Source organism: Narcine bancroftii, chromosome 1 (genome assembly GCF_036971445.1).
Source record: "Narcine bancroftii isolate sNarBan1 chromosome 1, sNarBan1.hap1, whole genome shotgun sequence".
Lineage (NCBI taxonomy): Eukaryota > Metazoa > Chordata > Chondrichthyes > Torpediniformes > Narcinidae > Narcine > Narcine bancroftii.
Genome location: NC_091469.1, coordinates 490559960 through 490578507, shown reverse-complemented (window position 1 = coordinate 490578507; position 18548 = coordinate 490559960). Strand labels below are relative to the sequence as shown.

General features: G+C 48.2%; 1 protein-coding gene across 3 annotated transcripts in view; it reads right to left on the bottom strand.

The window, feature by feature from the left end:
• The window catches only part of LOC138751994 (uncharacterized), a 150868-nt gene that overhangs the window by 6917 nt on the left and 125403 nt on the right, over positions 1–18548 (bottom strand). For all 3 annotated transcript variants that reach the window (XM_069915122.1, XM_069915123.1, XM_069915124.1), the window contains 5 exons: positions 16212–16323; positions 12032–12258; positions 9210–9243; positions 8609–8722; positions 6906–7081 (listed from right to left, as the gene is read on the bottom strand). In XM_069915122.1, coding sequence (XP_069771223.1) covers positions 6906–7081; positions 8609–8722; positions 9210–9243; positions 12032–12258; positions 16212–16323 — 663 coding nt within the window. The remainder of the gene's footprint in view (positions 1–6905; positions 7082–8608; positions 8723–9209; positions 9244–12031; positions 12259–16211; positions 16324–18548) is intronic.

The window sequence follows — 18548 nt, the reverse complement described above, 5'->3', positions numbered from 1 at the left end:
GTCATCTGCAAATTTGGAGATATTCCATCCAATCCCCTCATCCAGATCATTAATGTAAATTGTGAACAGCTGGGGTCCCAGTACAGATCCCTGTGGTACCCCACTGGTCACCGCCTGCCACTCAGAAAACGAGCCATTTATCCCAACTCTCTGTCTTCTACCTGCCAGCCAGTTCTCAATCCACATCAATACTTTGCCCCCAATCCCATGAGCCTTGATTTTGGAAGCCAGTCGTTTATACAGGACCTTATCGAAGGCCTTTTGGAAGTCCAGGTACACCACATCCACTGGCTCTCCCCCATCTATTTTACCTGTGACCATCTCAAAGAATTCCAATAGATTTGTCAAGCACGATTTACCTTTTGTAAATCCATGTTGACTCCGTCCGATCCCTTCTCTGCTAGTCGTATGCTCCGCTATTACATCCTTAATAATGGATTCCATCATTTTGCCTACTACTGATGTAAGGCTCACCGGCTGATAATTCCCCGCTTTTTCTCTATCCCCCCTTTTTAAATAGTGGGGTAACATTAGCTACCCTCCAATCCATGGGTACTGATCCTGAGTCTATCGAATTCTGGAAAATAATTCTTAAAGCATCTGCTATCTGAATGGCCACTTCCTTGAGTACCCTAGGATGTAGATTATCAGGCCCTAGGGATTTATCTGCCTTCAATCCCATCAATTTCCCCAAGACCATGTCCTTAGAGATACTGATTTCTTTCAGTTCCTCCCTTGCATTAGTCTCTATGTTTCCCAACATCCTTGGGAGGTTATTTGTATCCTCCCTTGTAAAAACGGAACTAAAGTAAGAATTTAATTGGTCTGCCATTTCCTTATTCCCCATTATATATTCCCCTGATTCCGACTGCAAAGGACCTACTCTGGATTTCACCAATCTTTTCCTCTTGACATATCTATAAAAGCTTTTGCAGTCGGTTTTTATATTTGCCACAAGCTTACTTTCGTTATTTATTTTTGCTCTCTTGATTAATCCCTTTGTCCTCCTTTGGTGCATCTTGAATCAATAGATACTTGTCTAAATGAACTTCAATCTGGCCTTTGTCAAAGTTCTGCGTGGTAGTCTGGTCCAATAGGCATCCAGGCCAACCTAATAGAGGTAGAGAGGGATCTTTCTGATTGGAAGTTGGTGACCAGTGGGGTATTGCAGGGATTGGCAAAAGCTACTAAATTAGCTGAAGCAATGGCAGACGGAATATCATCTAGATAAATGCCAGGTGATGTCATTTGGGAAGTAAAATAGGTTAGCTTGTAGACATAAATGGTGGGACCCCAGGAAGAGTTCATGAACATGTCGTGAAATTTGTTGTTTTGCGGCAGCGTCACAGGGCAAACATTGATATAAACCACCTTACAACAATAAATAAAAATAGTGTGTGAAAAGTCAAAGTGAGGCCGTGTCCTTGGTTCATTGATCATTCCGGATTCTGATGGCACAGGAGAAGAACCTGTCCTTGTGCCGCTGGGTGCTCGTCCTGTATCTTTTACCCAATAGTAGCAGAGTGAAGAGGGAGTGGCCTGTGTGGTGGGGGGTCCTTGAGGATAAAGGTTGCTTTCTTGACACCGCCTCTTGTAGATGTCCTCGATGGAGTATGTTCTTGACCTGAGCATTGGCACCTCCATTCCAGTCAGTGATGCAACCAGCCAGAATGTTCTCCACCTGTAGAAGTTTGAATCTTCGGTGACAGACTGAATCTCCTCAAAAGCCTGACATAGTTAATGGACAGAGAGGGGTAGACAGAAATAGCTTCTTCCCACAGGCAGCGAGACTGCTGAATGACTGAATTAACTGCTCACACTAACCTCCGAGACTCTCTTCTTTTTCTCTTTGGCTTGGCTTCGCGGACGAAGATTTATGGAGGGGGTAAATGTCCACGTCAGCTGCAGGCTCGTTTGTGGCTGACAAGTCCGATGCGGGACAGGCAGACACGGTTGCAGCAGTTGCAGGGGAAAATTGGTTTGTTGGGGTTGGGTGTTGGGTTTTTCCTCCTTTGTCTTTTGTCAGTGAGGTGGGCTCTGCGGTCTTCTTCAAAGGAGGTTGCTGCCCACCAAACTGTGAGGCACCAAGATGCACGGTTAGAGGCGATATCAGCCCACTGGCGGTGGTCAATGTGGCAGGCACCAAGAGATTTCTTTAGGCAGTCCTTGTACCTCTTCTTTGATGCACCTCTGTCACGGTGGCCAGTGGAGAGCTCGCCATATAACACGATCTTGGGAAGGCGATGGTCCTCCATTCTGGAAACGTGACCTACCCAGCGCAGTTGGATCTTCAGCAGCGTGGATTCGATGCTGTCGGCCTCTGCCATCTCGAGTACTTCGATGTTAGGTATGAAGTCGCTCCAATGAATGTTGAGGATGGAGTGGAGACAACGCTGGTGGAAGCGTTCTAGGAGCCGTAGGCGATGCCGGTTGAGGACCCATGATTCAGAGTCGAACAGGAGTGTGGGTATGACAACGGGTCCGTATACGCTTATCTTCGTGAGGTTTTTCAGTTGGTTGTTTTTCCAGACTCTTTTGTGTAGACTTCCAAAGGCGCTATTTGCCTTGGCGAGTCTGTTGTCTATCTCGTTGTCGATCCTTGCATCTGATGAAATGGTGCAGCCGAGATAGGTAAACTGGTTGACCGTTTTGAGTTTTGTGTGCCCGATGGAGATGTGGGAGGGGGGGGGCTGGTAGTCATGGTGGGGAGCTGGCTGATGGAGGACCTCAGTTTTCTTCAGGCTGACTTCCAGGCCAAACATTTTGGCAGTTTCCGCAAAACAGGACGTCAAGCGCTGAAGAGCTGGCTCTGAATGGGCAACTAAAGCGGCATCGTCTGCAAAGAGTACTTCACGGACAAGTTTCTCTTGTGTCTTGGTGTGAGCTTGCAGGCGCCTCAGATTGAAGAGACTGCCATCCGTGCGGTACCGGATGTAAACAGCGTCTTCATTGTTGTGGTCTTTCATGGCTTGGTTCAGCATCATGCTGAAGAAGATTGAAAAGAGGGTTGGTGCGAGAACGCAGCCTTGCTTCATGCCATTGTTAATGGAGAAGGGTTCAGAGAGCTCATTGCTGTATCTGACCCGACCTTGTTGGTTTTCGTGCAGTTGGATAACCATGTTGAGGAACTTTGGGGGGCATCCGATGCGCTCTAGTATTTGCCAAAGCCCTTTCCTGCTCACGGTGTCGAAGGCTTTGGTGAAGTCAACAAAGGTGATGTAGGCTCCTTTGTTTTGTTCTCTGCACTTTTCTTGGAGCTGTCTGAGGGCAAAGACCATGTCAGTAGTTCCCCTGTTTGCGCGAAAGCCGCACTGTGATTCTGGGAGAACATTCTCGGTGACACTAGGTTTTATTCTATTTAGGAGAATCCTAGCGAAGATTTTGCCTGCAATGGAGAGCAGCGTGATTCCCCTGTAGTTTGAGCAGTCTGATTTCTCGCCTTTGTTTTTGTACAGGGTGATGATGATGGCATCACGAAGGTCCTGAGGCAGTTTTCCTTGGTCCCAGCAGAGCTTGAAAAACTCATGCAGTTTGGCATGCAGAGTTTTGCCACCAGCCTTCCAGACCTCTGGGGGGGATTCCATCCATACCTGCTCCTTTGCCACTTTTCAGTTGTTCAATTGCCTTATATGTCTCTTCCCGGGTGAGGACCTCATCCAGCTCTAGCCTTAGGGGCTGTTGAGGGAGCTCCCCTCCACGTCCTCCCCCTCCACGTCCTCCCCCTCAAAAGATGCTCACAAACTCAAGCTAGCATGCTGGAACATCAGAACCATGCTAGACAAGGCTGACAGCCACCGACCTGAACGTCGGTCTGCCCTCATTGCACATGAACTCCTCAGACTTGACATCGACATAGCCGCTCTCAGTGAAGTCCGCCTGGCAGATGTAGGCAGCCTCCAAGAACGTGGCGCGGGCTACACACTCTACTGGTCTGGCAAGCCTATGGATGAACGACGCCTATCTGGTGTAGGCTTCATGGTCAAGAACTCCATTGCCTCCAAACTCGAAAACCTCCCGACAGGCCACTCGGACCGGATCATGTCCATGCGACTCCCCCTTCAAAACAAGCGTCGCATCACCCTCATCAGTGTCTATGCTCCAACCCTCCAGGCGGAACCAGCAGAAAAGGACAAGTTCTACACTGACCTGCGCAACCTCATTCAACGCACCCGTACAGCCGACAAGGTTGTCATCTTTGGCGACTTCAACGCTCGCGTCGGCAAAGACTCAGAAACCTGGCCAGGAATCCTGGGCAAGCATGGCGTCGGCAAGTGCAACGACAATGGGCGCCTCCTGTTGGAGCTCTGCGCAGAACAGCGGCTTGTCATTACAAACACCCTTTTTCAGCAGAGGGACAGCCTTAAGACCACCTGGATGCATCCCCGATCCAAACACTGGCACCTCCTGGACTACATCCTGGTGCGAGAAAGTGACAAACAAGATGTGCTCCACACCAGGGTCATGCCTAGCGCGGAATGCCACACTGACCACCGGCTGGTTCGCTGCAAGCTCAACCTTCACTTCAAGCCAAAGTTCAAGAACAGTAAAGCCCCCAGAAAGAGGTTCAATGTTGGAAACTTGCAGTCAGATGAAGTGAGAGGAAATTTCCAGGCAAACCTCCAAGCAAAGCTCGAGGATGCAATCCGCCTCACGAACACATCCCCTGAAACCCTCTGGGATCAGCTGAAGACTACCATACTGCAATCCACTGAAGAGGTACTGGGCTTCTCCTCCAGGAAAAACAAGGACTGGTTCGACAAAAACAGGCAGGAAATCCAGGAGCTGCTGGCAAAGAAGCGAGCTGCCCACCAGGCTCACCTTGCAAAGCTGTCTGGGTGGTTGTGCCGGCATGTTTTTGCACTGAGGACCAGGGAATGCGGATTCCTCAGGTTGTACTTGTACAATCAGATGAAGAAACAGGCATATGGGATACTTTCCTTTGCTAAAGTAGTACAAACAGAGGAGCTGGGATGTCATGCTGCAGTTTTATAAAACTTTAGTCAGGCCTCACCTGGAGTATTGTGAAACAAAAAAGTCTACAGACATCCTGACTGTAGTACATACAGAATGCGGTGTCCACAGAAGAGTTCAAGTTTACTCCTATCCAAATATAAAAGTACAACCTGACCCCACAGCGTTCTCCAGCCCTCAGTGCAAAACACGCATACACCAGACATAACGCACAGACAAATGATACATATGGTGTGTGTGTGTAAAAATAAATATTGTTTAATAATAGTAGCCTCGGAAGGTCAGTGGGAGCAGTTCCTTTGGTCGTTCAGCGTTCTCCCTGCTCGTGGGAAGAAGCTGTTCCTCAGCCTGGTGGGGCTGGCTCTGATCCTCCTGTATCTCTTCCCCGATGGGAGCAGCTGAAAGATGGTGTGTGTGGGGAGGAGGGGGTCCTCAATGATCTTGCGCACCCTCTTCAGACAACAATCCCGATAGATCAGTCAATGGGAGGGGGGGGGTGGGGAGGGAGACTCCAGTGATCCACTCTGCCACTCTTCTGGTCTTGTGAATTGACCCTGATCCATTTCTTTGCAGTAACCGTACCCCACTGTGATGCAGTCGGCCAGGACGCTCTCGAGAGAGCTCCGGTAGAAGGTTGTCATAATGGTGGCCGGTTGCCTCGGCCACTTCAGTCTTCTCAGGAAGTGCAGTCGCCGTTGCGCCTTCTTGACAAGTGAGGAGATGTTGTGTGTCCACGATAGGTCACTAGTTCAATGAATTCCAAGGAACCTTATGCTCTCCACTACAAAGTTGTTGATGTGTACTGGAGGGTGGTTGTCCCTGGGCCTCCTGAAGTCCATGATCGTCTCCTTCGTCTTGTCCACATTGAGATTCAGGTTGTTACTTTCATACCGTTTCACGAGATTTTCCACCTCTTCTCTGTAGTGCAACAGATCGTTGTTGTTGACGAGGTCGACAACTGTTGTGTCATCTGCAAACTTAATGGCACTGTTGGAGCTGGATGTTTTGGGCCTAAGCCCTGTATTTACCTCAATTATTGTGTCTACTCTGGTCACCTCACTTGGGGTTTAATGTAACTCCCCTGGAGAGGGTGCAGAGGAGATTCATCAGGATTAGAGCATCTGATTTATAATGAGAGGCTGGGTCGGTTTTCCCCAGAGTAGAGAAGGCTGAAGGGAGAAGTAGTGGAAGTAAAGACTTTATGAAGGGGCCAGGTAGAGGAGACAGTCTGAATCATTTTACCATGGTGAGATACAAGATGATGCAGGTTTAAGGTGAGATGAAGGTTTCACGGGACCTGAGGGGGAATTTTCACACGCAGAGTGGTTACAATCTGGAACTCACTGCTTGGGGAGGTGGTGGGGCAGTCACTCTCACACACACGTTTCCACTGAGGTTGGAGAGATACAAACTGGAGGACGTGGATTAAGGATGAAAGGGGGAAAAGTTTATAGGAATCATTTTCATGCAGGGAGTTAGGGAAGTGTGGAGCGAGCTGAAGTGGTGAGTGTAGGCTCAATTTTCAAAAAATTTGGACAGGAACATGGATGGGAGAGGTAAAGTCTGAGTGCAGGTCAGTGGAACCAGCAGTTTGGCACAGACCAGAAGGGCTTGTTTTTGCACCGTAGTGTTCTAAGGTTCTAAGCATCTACGCCAGTAATTGAATCATAAACTCCGAGAAGATTCATGGCAGATCAAAGGGATTGGTTTCGAGGAGAGGAGGCTTCTGAACTGGCGATTGTCCAGTTTCCCCTATGCATTGTTGCATTGGATAATAACAATGGAGCCATTTATCTCTCAGTGAGTGGGAGGTGGCGAGAGGTCTAACTTTGTAGTGAAGGACCGTGATACTAGGACCCTACCGGCTCTCAGCCTGGGCACAGCTGGCTCCTGGATATGGCGTGGCAAATGACAGATATGGTGCACCTATTTACCTTGGTCTCCGAGCCCTGGTAAATCACGTGGAGGAAATGCAGTCTCTCCACGGCCTGCACCACCTCAAGGCACCTGAACTCCAGCTGTCCCTGCCATCGCTCTGCCACTGCCTCCATCCACTGGCCAAACATGGCCTGGTCTTCATCCAACAACACCACGTCTGTCCGCTCCTTACCTGGGGGAGGCAAGAATATGTCAGAGCAGAAAGAGCCTCGAGAAAATCCTCGGTGCTTCTGTGGGCAGCAGACAGTCTTGAAAACCTGGGAGACTCTCTGCCCCTATCCCTGGAACCACATGCCCCTATCCCAGGAACCACATGCCCTATCCCAGGAACCACATGTCCTACCCAGGAACCACATGCCCCTATTCCAGGAACCACATGTCCTATCCCAGGAACCACATGCCCCTATCCCAGGAACCACATGTCCTATCCCAGGAACCACATGCCCCTATCCCATGAACCACATGCCCCTATTCCAGTAACCACATGCCCCTATCCCAGGAACCACATGCCCCTATTCCAGGAACCTCATGTCCTATCCCAGGAACCACATGCCCCTATCCCAGGAACCACATGCCCCTATCCCAGGAATCACATGCCCCTATCCCAGGAACCACATGCCCTATCCCAGGAACCACATGTCCTACCCAGGAACCACATGCCCCTATCCCAGGAACCACATGCCCTATCTCAGGAACCACATGCCCCTATCCCAGGAACCATCCCTATCCCAAGAAGTATCCTGCATGATGAATCCCAAGTCCCTTTGCATCTCCAAATTTGAATTTTCTTTCCATCCAAATAATAGTCTGCCCTTATGTTCTTTCTATCACTGTACATGTCCAGAGGGCAGTATGGTTGGTGTAGCGATTAGCTCAATGGCTTCACAGTGTCACTGACCGGGACTGGGGTTTGAACCCCGTGCTGTCTGTAAGGAGTTTGTACGCTCTGCCCGTGTCTGCATGGGTTATCCCCAGGGCCTCCGGTTTTCTCCCACTGTTTGGAATATACTGGGGGTTATAAGTCAATTTGGTGGCACAGACTTGTGGGCTGAAATGGCCTGTTACTGTGCTGGACGTCTAAATTTAAAAAAAAATTAAAAATACACTTTCCAACATTGTATTTCATTTGCCACTTTGCCCATTCTCCTAATCTATCCAAGTCTCTCTGCAGCCTTTTCATTTCCTCATCATTACCTGCCCCACAAACTATCATCTGCAAACGTGGCCACAAAGCCATTTATTCCACAATCTATGTTGTTCATACAATGTAAAAAGAGTGACTCCAACACTGACCCATGTGATGTAGCCTAACGAGAAGAGGATCCTATTAAACCCACTGTTTCCTGCTCCTTCCTCTCTCCATCCTGCATGCCTCAGCCCCATCCTCTTCCTCCCATCTGCTTTTTTTTTCCTTTGGCTTGGCTTCGCGGACGAAGATTTATGGAGGGGGTAAGAGTCCACGTCAGCTGCAGGCTCGTTGGTGGCTGACAAGTCCGATGCGGGACAGGCAGACACGGTTGCAGCGGCTGCAGGGGAAAATTGGTGGGATGGGGTTGGGTGTTTTACCTCTGCTTTACCTCATCAGATTCTCCTCTCCCTCACTGCATCATCTCCACTCCACCCCTACTTCACCTCTCATCTCCGTGCCCTCTCCCTTCCACCCCCCTCCCCACCAACCATTCCCGCCCATTCCACTCACTTTTGTATTTCTTCTTGTAGGTCAAGATGAGGAAGGGTATGCTGGGGCAGAACTCACAGGCGGACAGGCACTGGAATGGAACTGGTTGCTCACAAGGCGTCTGGGTATCTGGGACTGCAAGGAGAGAAGAGTCAGAGCAGGATACTGTTAATCCTCATCCACCAACCTGTATCATCCACCAAACTGCCCCACTGAGTTCTTTCTCTCCTCAGACCACCCCATCTGGTCTCAGACCCATCAAAACACCCCGATCCCAGCATGGTACGTCAGATCTTTCCGGGGAGAGAGCTCCCCTCATCACACCCTACACAGATGAACAGTAATTACATTTAAATTTTTAAAATTAAATTTAGACATACAGCACGGTAACAGGCCATTTCAGCCCACAAGCCCTTGCTGTCCAATTTACACCCCCCTGGTACATTTCGAATGGAGAGAGGAAACCAGAGCCCCCAGGGAAAACCCATCCAAACACGGGGAAAATGTGCAAACTCCCTACAGACAGCACAGGATCTGGACCCAGGTCCCGATCGCAGGCGTTGTAACAGTGTTATGCGAACCGAGCCACCCCAATTTGGCTCATAGTAAAATGGAGACTGACCTTTGTATTTGAGGAGCAGTTTATCCATCAAAATCTAAAGGGAAGAGGTAGAAAAATACAAAGTGACTGAAATGAAAAATATTTCGAATGCTGTCCAAGTTAATTCCACCCACATCACCAGGTCAGGTCCAGCACAGGTCACATCTCAGCTCCACTCAAAGACTGCAGCAAATGGTACATCACAGGAATAGGCCTTTAGCCCACTGTGTAGACTTACCCACGATGCCATTCTAAACTAATGTCATCTCCTGCAATGACTTGGCCAACCACTGAAGTCAGGCTAACCAGCCCGTTCTTTTGCCCCTTTCCCATCTTAAAGAGTGGAGAGATATTTGCAATTTTCCAGTCCTCTGGAACCATTCCAGACTCCAGGGATTCCTGAACACTGTGAATGTGTTCACAATCTCTTCAGCTCACTCTGTCAGAACCCTGGGGTGTAGTCTGTCCGACCCAGGTGATGTCCACCTTCAGCTTCCCAAAAACCATCCAGGTAATGTCTGTCAACTTCTACTAACGTGGCTTCCCCTCCACCATCGTCAACTCAGTCCTCACCCACATCTCCTCCATTTCCCCCTCATCTACCCTGACCCCCTCTGCCCCCATACCTAATAAACACAAGATTCCCCTTGTTCTCACCGACTACCTCACCAGCCTTCACATCCAACACATTATCCTCCAGAATTTCTGGCACTTACAACAAGACCCCACCACCAGTCACATCCTCCCCTCTCTGCCTTCTGTAGGGACCTCTCCCTCCATGACTTCCTCGTGTACTCATCCTTCCCCACCATTATCCCCACCCCGACACCTTCCCGTGGCCCCTGGAAGTGCCACATCTGCGCCCACATGTTCTCCCTCACCACGGTTCAGGGCTCCAAACAGGCCTTTCAAGTGAAGCAAGATTATACTTATGTATCCTTAGGAGCAATCTACTGCATCCAGTGCTCCCTTGTGGCCTTCTCTACATCAGAGAGACTGGGCACAGACTGGGAGATTGTTTCACTGAGCACTTTCGCTCTGTCTGCATCAGTGACAGGGACCTCCCAGTGGCCAACCGTTTCAATTCTGCGTCTCACTCCCATACTCACATGTCTGTCCGTGGCCTCATGTATTATCCCATCAAGACCATCCGTAAATTGATTTTCCAACTGGGCAATCTCCAACCGGATGGCATTAACATTGACTTCTCCGGTTTCTGCTAACCTGCTCCTCTTTCACCCTCCCTTCCCCCTGTCAGCTCTCCACCCCCTTTCCTGTCTAGTCACCTCGCCATCCCTCCTCGCCCTGCTTGCTGCTGTGTCCTCCCTCCCTTCTCCATCTATTACCCCCTGCCTTTCGGACCATGCTCCTCCCTGCATTACCTTTTTGTTCGGACGCGAGCCTGAAACATTGGCTATGTCTCTTTATCTCCTATATAGAGGAAACTATGACCTGCCGAGTTTCTCCAGCGTTGTGTTTTTACCTCAACTACGTTGTCTGCAGATTTTCCTGTTTTATTTCTCCTCAGTAATTATGATTACACTCTCTTCTTCCCTTATCCTCAAATTTCTCTTTCATCACTCATGCCTTCCGCAGTGAAGATTGATGCACAATACCTATTCAGTTCATATTAGTAAATACACAAAATTGCTGGAGAAACTCAGCAGACCCTGTAGCATCCAGAGGAAGCAAACAAATATAGCCAACATTTTGGGCCTGAGCCCTATGAGCAAAAAGCACCTGGATATATTTAGACACAGTAACAAGCTATTCCGGCCACGAGCCCGTGCCCCCATTAACCTACAACCCCCTTGTGTTTCGAATAGTGGGAAGAAACTAGAGCACCTGGAGGAAACCCACACAGATTTGGGGAGAACGTACAAACTTACAGACAGCGCCGGATTCGAACCTTGGTTACTGGTTCTGTAAGAGTGTTGCCCTAACTACTAAACTATCTGAGCTGCCTGTGAAGTTACGAGGAGAGATTAGATTGGCTGGAGCTGTTTGCCCTTCAGTAAAGGAGGCTGAGGTGACCTGATAGCTGATGAGAAAATCTTTGGGGACAGCTATCTGAACGCTTATGACTTTTTAATCGAGGGTGGGGAATCCCAGAACTAGACAGCATGGGATTGAGGGAGGAAGGGAGATCTGAGGGTAGAAAGGGGTTTGTGTCTGGAATGAGCTGTCAGGGGAGGAGGCAGGAATAAAAAGCATCTGGACTGGTACTCGAATGATCAGGGCACAGACAGATGCTGAATTAATGAAGTGGAACAAGTTGGCATGATGGTCAGCATAGACATGGTGGGCCGAATGGCTTGTTCCAATGCCGTACAACACCATCGATTCAGGTGGGTGCCTGGAATGCTTTTCCAGGGATGGTGGTGGAGGCTGAAACATTTGGGGCTTTTAAGAGACTCTTAGACAGACACATGGATAGAAGAAAAATAGAGGGTTACGAGGTAGGGAGGGTTAGTACTTTTAAAGAATACATCATCAAGGGCCAAAGGGGCTGTAGTGTTCTTTTCCTATGTTCCATGTAAAATCTACTCACAGATCATAAGGAGGTCAATGGTCAAACTCCGTCCATTGGCTCACGTGGTCACCTCATCCACAGGTCACATGGGCATCCCCTCCCAGTCACCTCAGGGAGAGCAGCTGTGAGCAAGATGATACCCAAGCACCTTGCAATGAAGGCAGAAGGAATGGGGTAAGATGGGAGAGGGTGGCGGTCAAGACATCTTACAGGGTGGAGAAACGTAAAGATTAGGGAAGGTGGAATGGTCGGGATTGAACGAAGTGGTTTGTCAGCAATAAACAGTAATGGAAAAGGCAACTGCAGGAACCTCGACAGGAGCTGTGGGAGTTACTTCCACATTATTGATCTTCATAATCTTGACTCTCCCTAGGAATTTCTTCAGCTCCTGGAGTGGTGGTGTCCCAGATCCCAGAGGTTTCCTCAGCAACTTGGCTGGTCCTGGTTCTTCATTATCCTCTTCGAACTTGGGCAGAGTGAAGTCAATGTGGGATCTCTGACACACGGCAGTTGTCGTCCTACAGATGTTCACCAGCTCTACACAGAGGAAAGAAATGAGCAATCAGCGACTGCAACAAGGTGTTTCTAGCAGAGAAAATGAAAACGCGAGCAGGAGTCATTTCAAATACATTACACCCTGACAGACCACAGCATACACACATAATACATTTCTTGCACATCACCTAATAATCACACACATTCATAGAAACACCGTAAAACCCCTGGTATCCGGCATCGATAGGGATTGGTAGATGCCAGATAAGTGAATTTTCCACTGGCTTGAGACTGCGTGCTGCGTGGATTGGCAAACTAATGGCTCTCGTCTTTCTGAACGAGTTTCTCATCGGGGACCTTGTCAAGTGCCTTTCTAAGATCCATGTAAACCACACCTACCACCCTACCCTCATCAATTTCTTTTGTAACCTCCTCAAAAAACGCAATTAATCTCATGAGGCACGACCTTCCCTTCACAAAGCCACGCTGACTATCCTTGAGTAGACTGGACTTCTCCAAATGTTCATAGATCCCATCTTTAAGAATCCTCCCCAATAGTTTACACCCCATTGACGTAAGACTCACTGGTCTATAATTCCCAGGATTTTCCCTATTACCTTTTTTAAACAAGGGGACCACATTTGCCATTCTCCAATCCTCCGGCATCTCCCCCGTGGCCAAAAAGGATTCAAAGATCATAGCTACTGCTCCACTTATCTCTTCCCTCCCTTCCCACAATAACCTGGGGTATATCATGTCCGGCCCCGGTTTTGATGTTTTTAGGATGATCCAACACTTCCAATTCTTTAATCTCCACATTGTCCAGCACTCAAGCTTGTTCTATTCCAACCTCACCCTGATCAAGGTCCTTTTCTCTTGTGAATACTGAAGCAATGTATTCATTTAGGACCTCCCCAACCTCCTCCGCCTCCAGATACATGTTGTCTCCTTTATCCTTTAGTGGCCCCACCTTCATTCTTGCCATTCTTCTGTTCCTCACTTACGCATAGAATGCCTTGGGGTTCTCCTTAATCCTACAGCCAAGGCCTTCTCATGCCCCTTTTGAGTTCTCCTAAGTCCTTTCTTAAGCTCCTTCCGGGCTACCACATACTTCTCATGTTCCCTTAGTGTCTCCTGCTTCCTGTATCTAATATATGCTTCCTTCTTCCCCTTGACCAGCTGCCTCACCTGCTTTGTCAACCACAGTTCCTTTTTCCTACCATCTTTTCCCTGTCCCAGTGAGACAAACCCATCCTGAACCCAATCCCTAAACTTCCACCACATTAGATCTCTGCTTTCACCCTTGAACATCTGTTTCCAATTTACTCTCGCTAGTTCCTGCCTCATCCCATTGTAATTAGCCCTTCCCCAATTGAACACTTGCCCATTTTCTCTGCTTTTAACCTTATCCATCGCTGTGCTGAAGCTTAGGGAGTTGTGGTCACTCTCACCTGAATGCTTCCCCACTGAGAGGTCCACCACCTGACCAGACCCAGAGCAAGATCCAGTCCGTCCTCTCCTCTCGTCGGCTGGTCCACAGACTGTGTCAGGAATCCTTCTTGGACACACCTGACAAATTCAGCCCCATCCATCCCTCTTGCAGTCAGGAGGTGCCAGTCAATATTAGGCAAGTTGAAATCACCCATAAATTACAACCCTGTATTTTCCACCATTCCAAAATCTACCTGCTGATCTGCTCCTCGATGTCCTGAGAGTTATTTGGGGGCCTATAGACGACTCCCAGCACAGTGAGAGCTCCCTTCCTATATCTGACACCCACACTGACTCAGGGGACCCTCCCTCTGCAGCATTCTCCCTTTCTAGAGCCGTGATACTATCCCTGATCAGTAACGCTACTCCCCCCACCCTGTCTGTTACCTCCCATCCTATTCCTTTTAAAACCCTAAACCCCGGTACCTGCATCAGCCGATCCTGCCCTTCCTCCAGCCAAGTCTCTGTAATGGCCACAACATCATACTGATCCAGGCTCTAAGTTCAGCCCCTTTATTCCTAATACTCCTAACATTGAAATAGACACATTTCAACCCCTCTAACTGACTACAGTACATTTATGTTTTGTCCTTTAGTACTCTGGTCAAAATTTATGGATCCCCCTTCCCTGTGAGGCAGTGAATTTTTTGTTTCTTCTATACTTCTCTCCTGCCACTACATTAAAAAAAATGATTGCGTGAGGTGAAAAGAAGGCTTTTACTTAAATGGTCTGTCCCCCGCAAGGGGAGGGATGTCCAACTTTTTAATTTAGACGTGCAGCATGGTAACAAGCCATTTCAGCCCACTCGTACATACCAGGGGTGTAGGTTCATGGGTGTAGATTCATGGGCTGAAATGGCCCGTATGTCTAAACTAAAAATTAAAAGGGTCCTTCTCAAGGACCCGAGTCCCTTTGCACCTTTGAATTATGAAGTTTCTTCCTATCCAAATAACAATCTGCCATTTTGCTCCTTCTACCAAAGTGCATGTCCATACACTTTCCAATATATCTCATTTGCCACTGCTTTGCCCGTTCTCCTAATCTCCCTGCAGCCTCTGTTTCTTCATCATGGCCTGACCATAAAACAATTTACAGTACGGAAGGCATCGGCCCTTCTAGTCCGCACCGATTTACGAGAAACTCCACTAGTTCCACCTACCCACTCCCTGTCCATAACCCTCCAACTCCCTCTCATCCAACCTTCTCTTAAATGACAGAATTGACCCTGCTGTAACTACCTCTTCCGGAAGAACATTCTACTCAGCCACCCCTCTCTGAGTGAAGAAGCGTCCTCCTATACTACTCCTAAAGTTTTACCCCTTAACCCTTAACTTATGACCCCTTGTTCCAATCTCCCTACCCTCAGGGGTTAGAGCCTATTCACATCTACTCTGTCTATCCTCTCACAATTGTAAATACCTCCATCAACCTTCTACGCTCCAATGAATAAAGTCCAAGTCGACTCAATTTTTCTCCGTATTCAAGATACTGCAATCCAGGCAACATTTTTGTAAACCTTCCTTGCACCCTCTCTATCTTATTGATATCCTTCCTCTAATTTGGAGACCAGAACTGCACACAATATTCCAAACTTGGCCTCACCAATGCCTTGAACAGTCTCAACATCACCCCCCAGCTCCTTTATTCTATGTTATGATTTATAAAGGCCAGCACACCAAAAGCCTTCTTCACCACCCTATCTACATGGGAATCCACCTTCAAGGAACGATGGACCCTGACCTCCCACTTACTTTTGTGTCTTCTGATATAAATGGATTTAGAGCATAAGACATAAGAGCAGAAATAAGCCATTCAGCCCATCGAGTCTGCTCCACCATTTATACATGAACTGATCCACAGCCACAGCCCACTGCCCGGCCTTCTCCCCAAAACCTTTGATGCCCTGGATAATCAAGAATCTATCAATCTCGACCTTAAATAGATCCAATGGCCTGGCCTCCACAACTGCCTGTGGCCACAAATTCCATAGATTTACTACTCTCTGGCTGAAGAAATTTATCTGCATCTCTGTTCTAAGCAGACACCCTTCAATCCTGAAGTCTAGGCTCTCCCACCAAGAGACACATCTACCATGTCCATGCCTTCCAACATTTGGAATGTTTCAATGAGATCCCCCCCTCATTCTCATTCTGATCAATGAGGGATTCACAGCAAAAGGGCAGGGAAATGGGAAAGGAATGTTAGTCTAGCCTTGAGCCTGTTAAATGCTGAGTCGGCTCAAGGATTGAATGACTCTCTCCTCTTCCCACCTCGCCGATTTATGGGAGGAAGGAGTGGTGGGGATGGTGACAGAGGAGAGGACGTGGGGCGGTGGGTGGGGGGGGGGGGAATACCGCTATGGTGCACAGCCACTCTCCAGGGATGCATCACTGCAAACTCTAATTCTATTTACGCTTTATATTTAGGAATGCCCGACCGTAGAGTCACACAGCACAGAAACAAAGCAATTTTGTCTGCACTGGGACTGTGCCCTTCTACTTACTGGGGATTATTTCATCGATTATCTTTAATGGTTTCAGAAGAGGTTCAAACTGCACCAATAGTTCATTGCAGATTTCATCCAGGAAGAGCTTAAGGCGAGAGTGTATTTCTTGCTAAACAGTAACAAAGAAGGAGAAATCAATGTCATTTCAGTGCAAACCTGTACTCCTTCTTCCCACTACACTGTGGCAGCATTCACCAAACACCTTCCCATCAACTTGAGGACTTGTTAGAAGTGTTTGGTGAAAGTTTTGCCGGTTCAGGAGACCCTGCAATGCCCTGCAGCCAAAACTGCTGTTGTGTTACACTGCAGGAGACACAGTTGCCAACTTGTACACATCATGGTCGTGGCGTAGCACTTAGAGCAACGCTGTTACAGCGCCAGCTATCAGGACTGAGGTTGAAATCCCGCAGTCTGTACGTTCTCCCTGTGTCTGCATGGGTGGGTTGTAGGTTAATTGGGTATAAATGCGGTGGCTCAGACTCATGGGCCCAAATGGTCTGTAACCGTCCTATATGTAGATTAAAATTACAATCTCGAAAAAGCAATTGAATAAGGACAAGCTGGAGCAAAATCCAAGCAGTGTCCTTGAAGAGAGAATGGAGATCCTCTAGTGATAAAGGGTCCCGACCCAAAACGTTGACTGTCTCCGTAGCTGCTTGATCCGATTCACAGGATTCCACCACTTGCAGTTCTTGAGTTTCCCCACAAACAGCTTGTTGCTCTAATGAACTCACAGCCAAGGCAGCAGGAGCATGGACACTCGTGCCCTCATCCCTCCCCACCCATTGCATCCCTGGCATCTTCCCCTGTGCCTGCAGGAGCTGCAACACTTGTGCCCTCACCTCCTCTCTCACCATGGTTTGGGGCCACAAAAAGGCCTTTCATGTGAAGCAATACTTTATTTGTACAGCCAGAGAGAAGTATTGACTGCATCCTTTGAGGCCTCTACGTCGGAGAGACCAGTCACAAACTGGGAGATTGCTTCGCTCAGCACCTCTGCTCCAATCGCAACCACAGTGACCTCCCAGCGGCCAACCATTTCAATTCTGCGTCACAATCTCGTGCTCACACATCTGTCCATGGCCTTGAGTACGGTGACCACCCGCAGATTGGAGGTGTGGTGAGATGTAATGATACCACTAGGTCACCAGGGGGCATCCCAGTGACCTTGTCTATAAAGGAGTCCAGAGCTACCGTCTAGCCTTCCAGGTTGGTCTTGTGGAGAGACGAGACCCTCTTAGTGTCCATATTAGTTTATTAAAGCTGTCTTATACTCGCACCGCTGGTGGGGTTATTGTCAGTACAGGAGGAACAACATCTTATTTTCCATCTGGGCCCCCTCCAGCCAGATGGCATCGTGAGAGATGAGAAAAACTGATATTGCAATATGAACATGAAGAAAATAAAATTGATACCTAAGTAAATGAACGAAGCCAGTACAAACAACATGAGACGTGGATATTAGAAGGCAGGAAGCTGACACTGACTGAGTAAGGTAAGAATTTCCTAGAGAATCAGCAAGTTCACTAACTGAAGGAGAGAAGGACAGACAATTGATGATAGAAGTAGAGTTAGTCTGAACGAGATAAGGGTCTCCAAGCCCCAGATAGAATTAGCAAGGCTTGCATAAATAATTAGAAAACCTTAGACAGTATTAGCCAGTTCTACATATATAATTAGTAAGCCATACACAGATTTATCAAGTTATGCATATTTAATTAGTAAACCTTAGACAGGATGAGCCAACTCTGCAGATGAAGGGACTCTGAGAGTTGGAAAGGTGTGAATGGGGACAAGGGCAAGGTTGTGAATAAGGACAATGGGGATAATGACATGAGAAGACACCGACAGGACACCCCCTGGTCCTCCAAGTCCGCTGAAACAGCACGTAGGCAGGAAGGATTGCCTAATGCCAAACCTCTCCAGCAGGAGGCAGAAGAATGTAAGGGGGGGTTATTCCTATACTGAGATAAACTGTATAAAAGTTGGGTGAGCCCCAGTGTGTGTGTGTATTCCCAGGGTAAGGGGAAGCACCCAACTTTGCATTGTTGTATAATAAATGTTCTTTGTTCTCAATTTTTGTCTCGAGCAATTTCTTTAAAGGTAATTCTGTTTCTAACAGCATGAACATTGATTTCACTGCTTTCCACTAAACCTGCTCGCCTTTTCTTTCCCCTCCCCCCTTTTCCTGCCTTTCCAGTTATTTCACCCACACAACCCCACCATACTCCCTCCCCCTCATTGCTGCTGTCCCCTCCCTCCTGTCTTCACCTATCATCTCCTGCCTTGCCACCTTCCTCCTCCTACTCTTTTGTTCAGACGCTTGCTAGCATT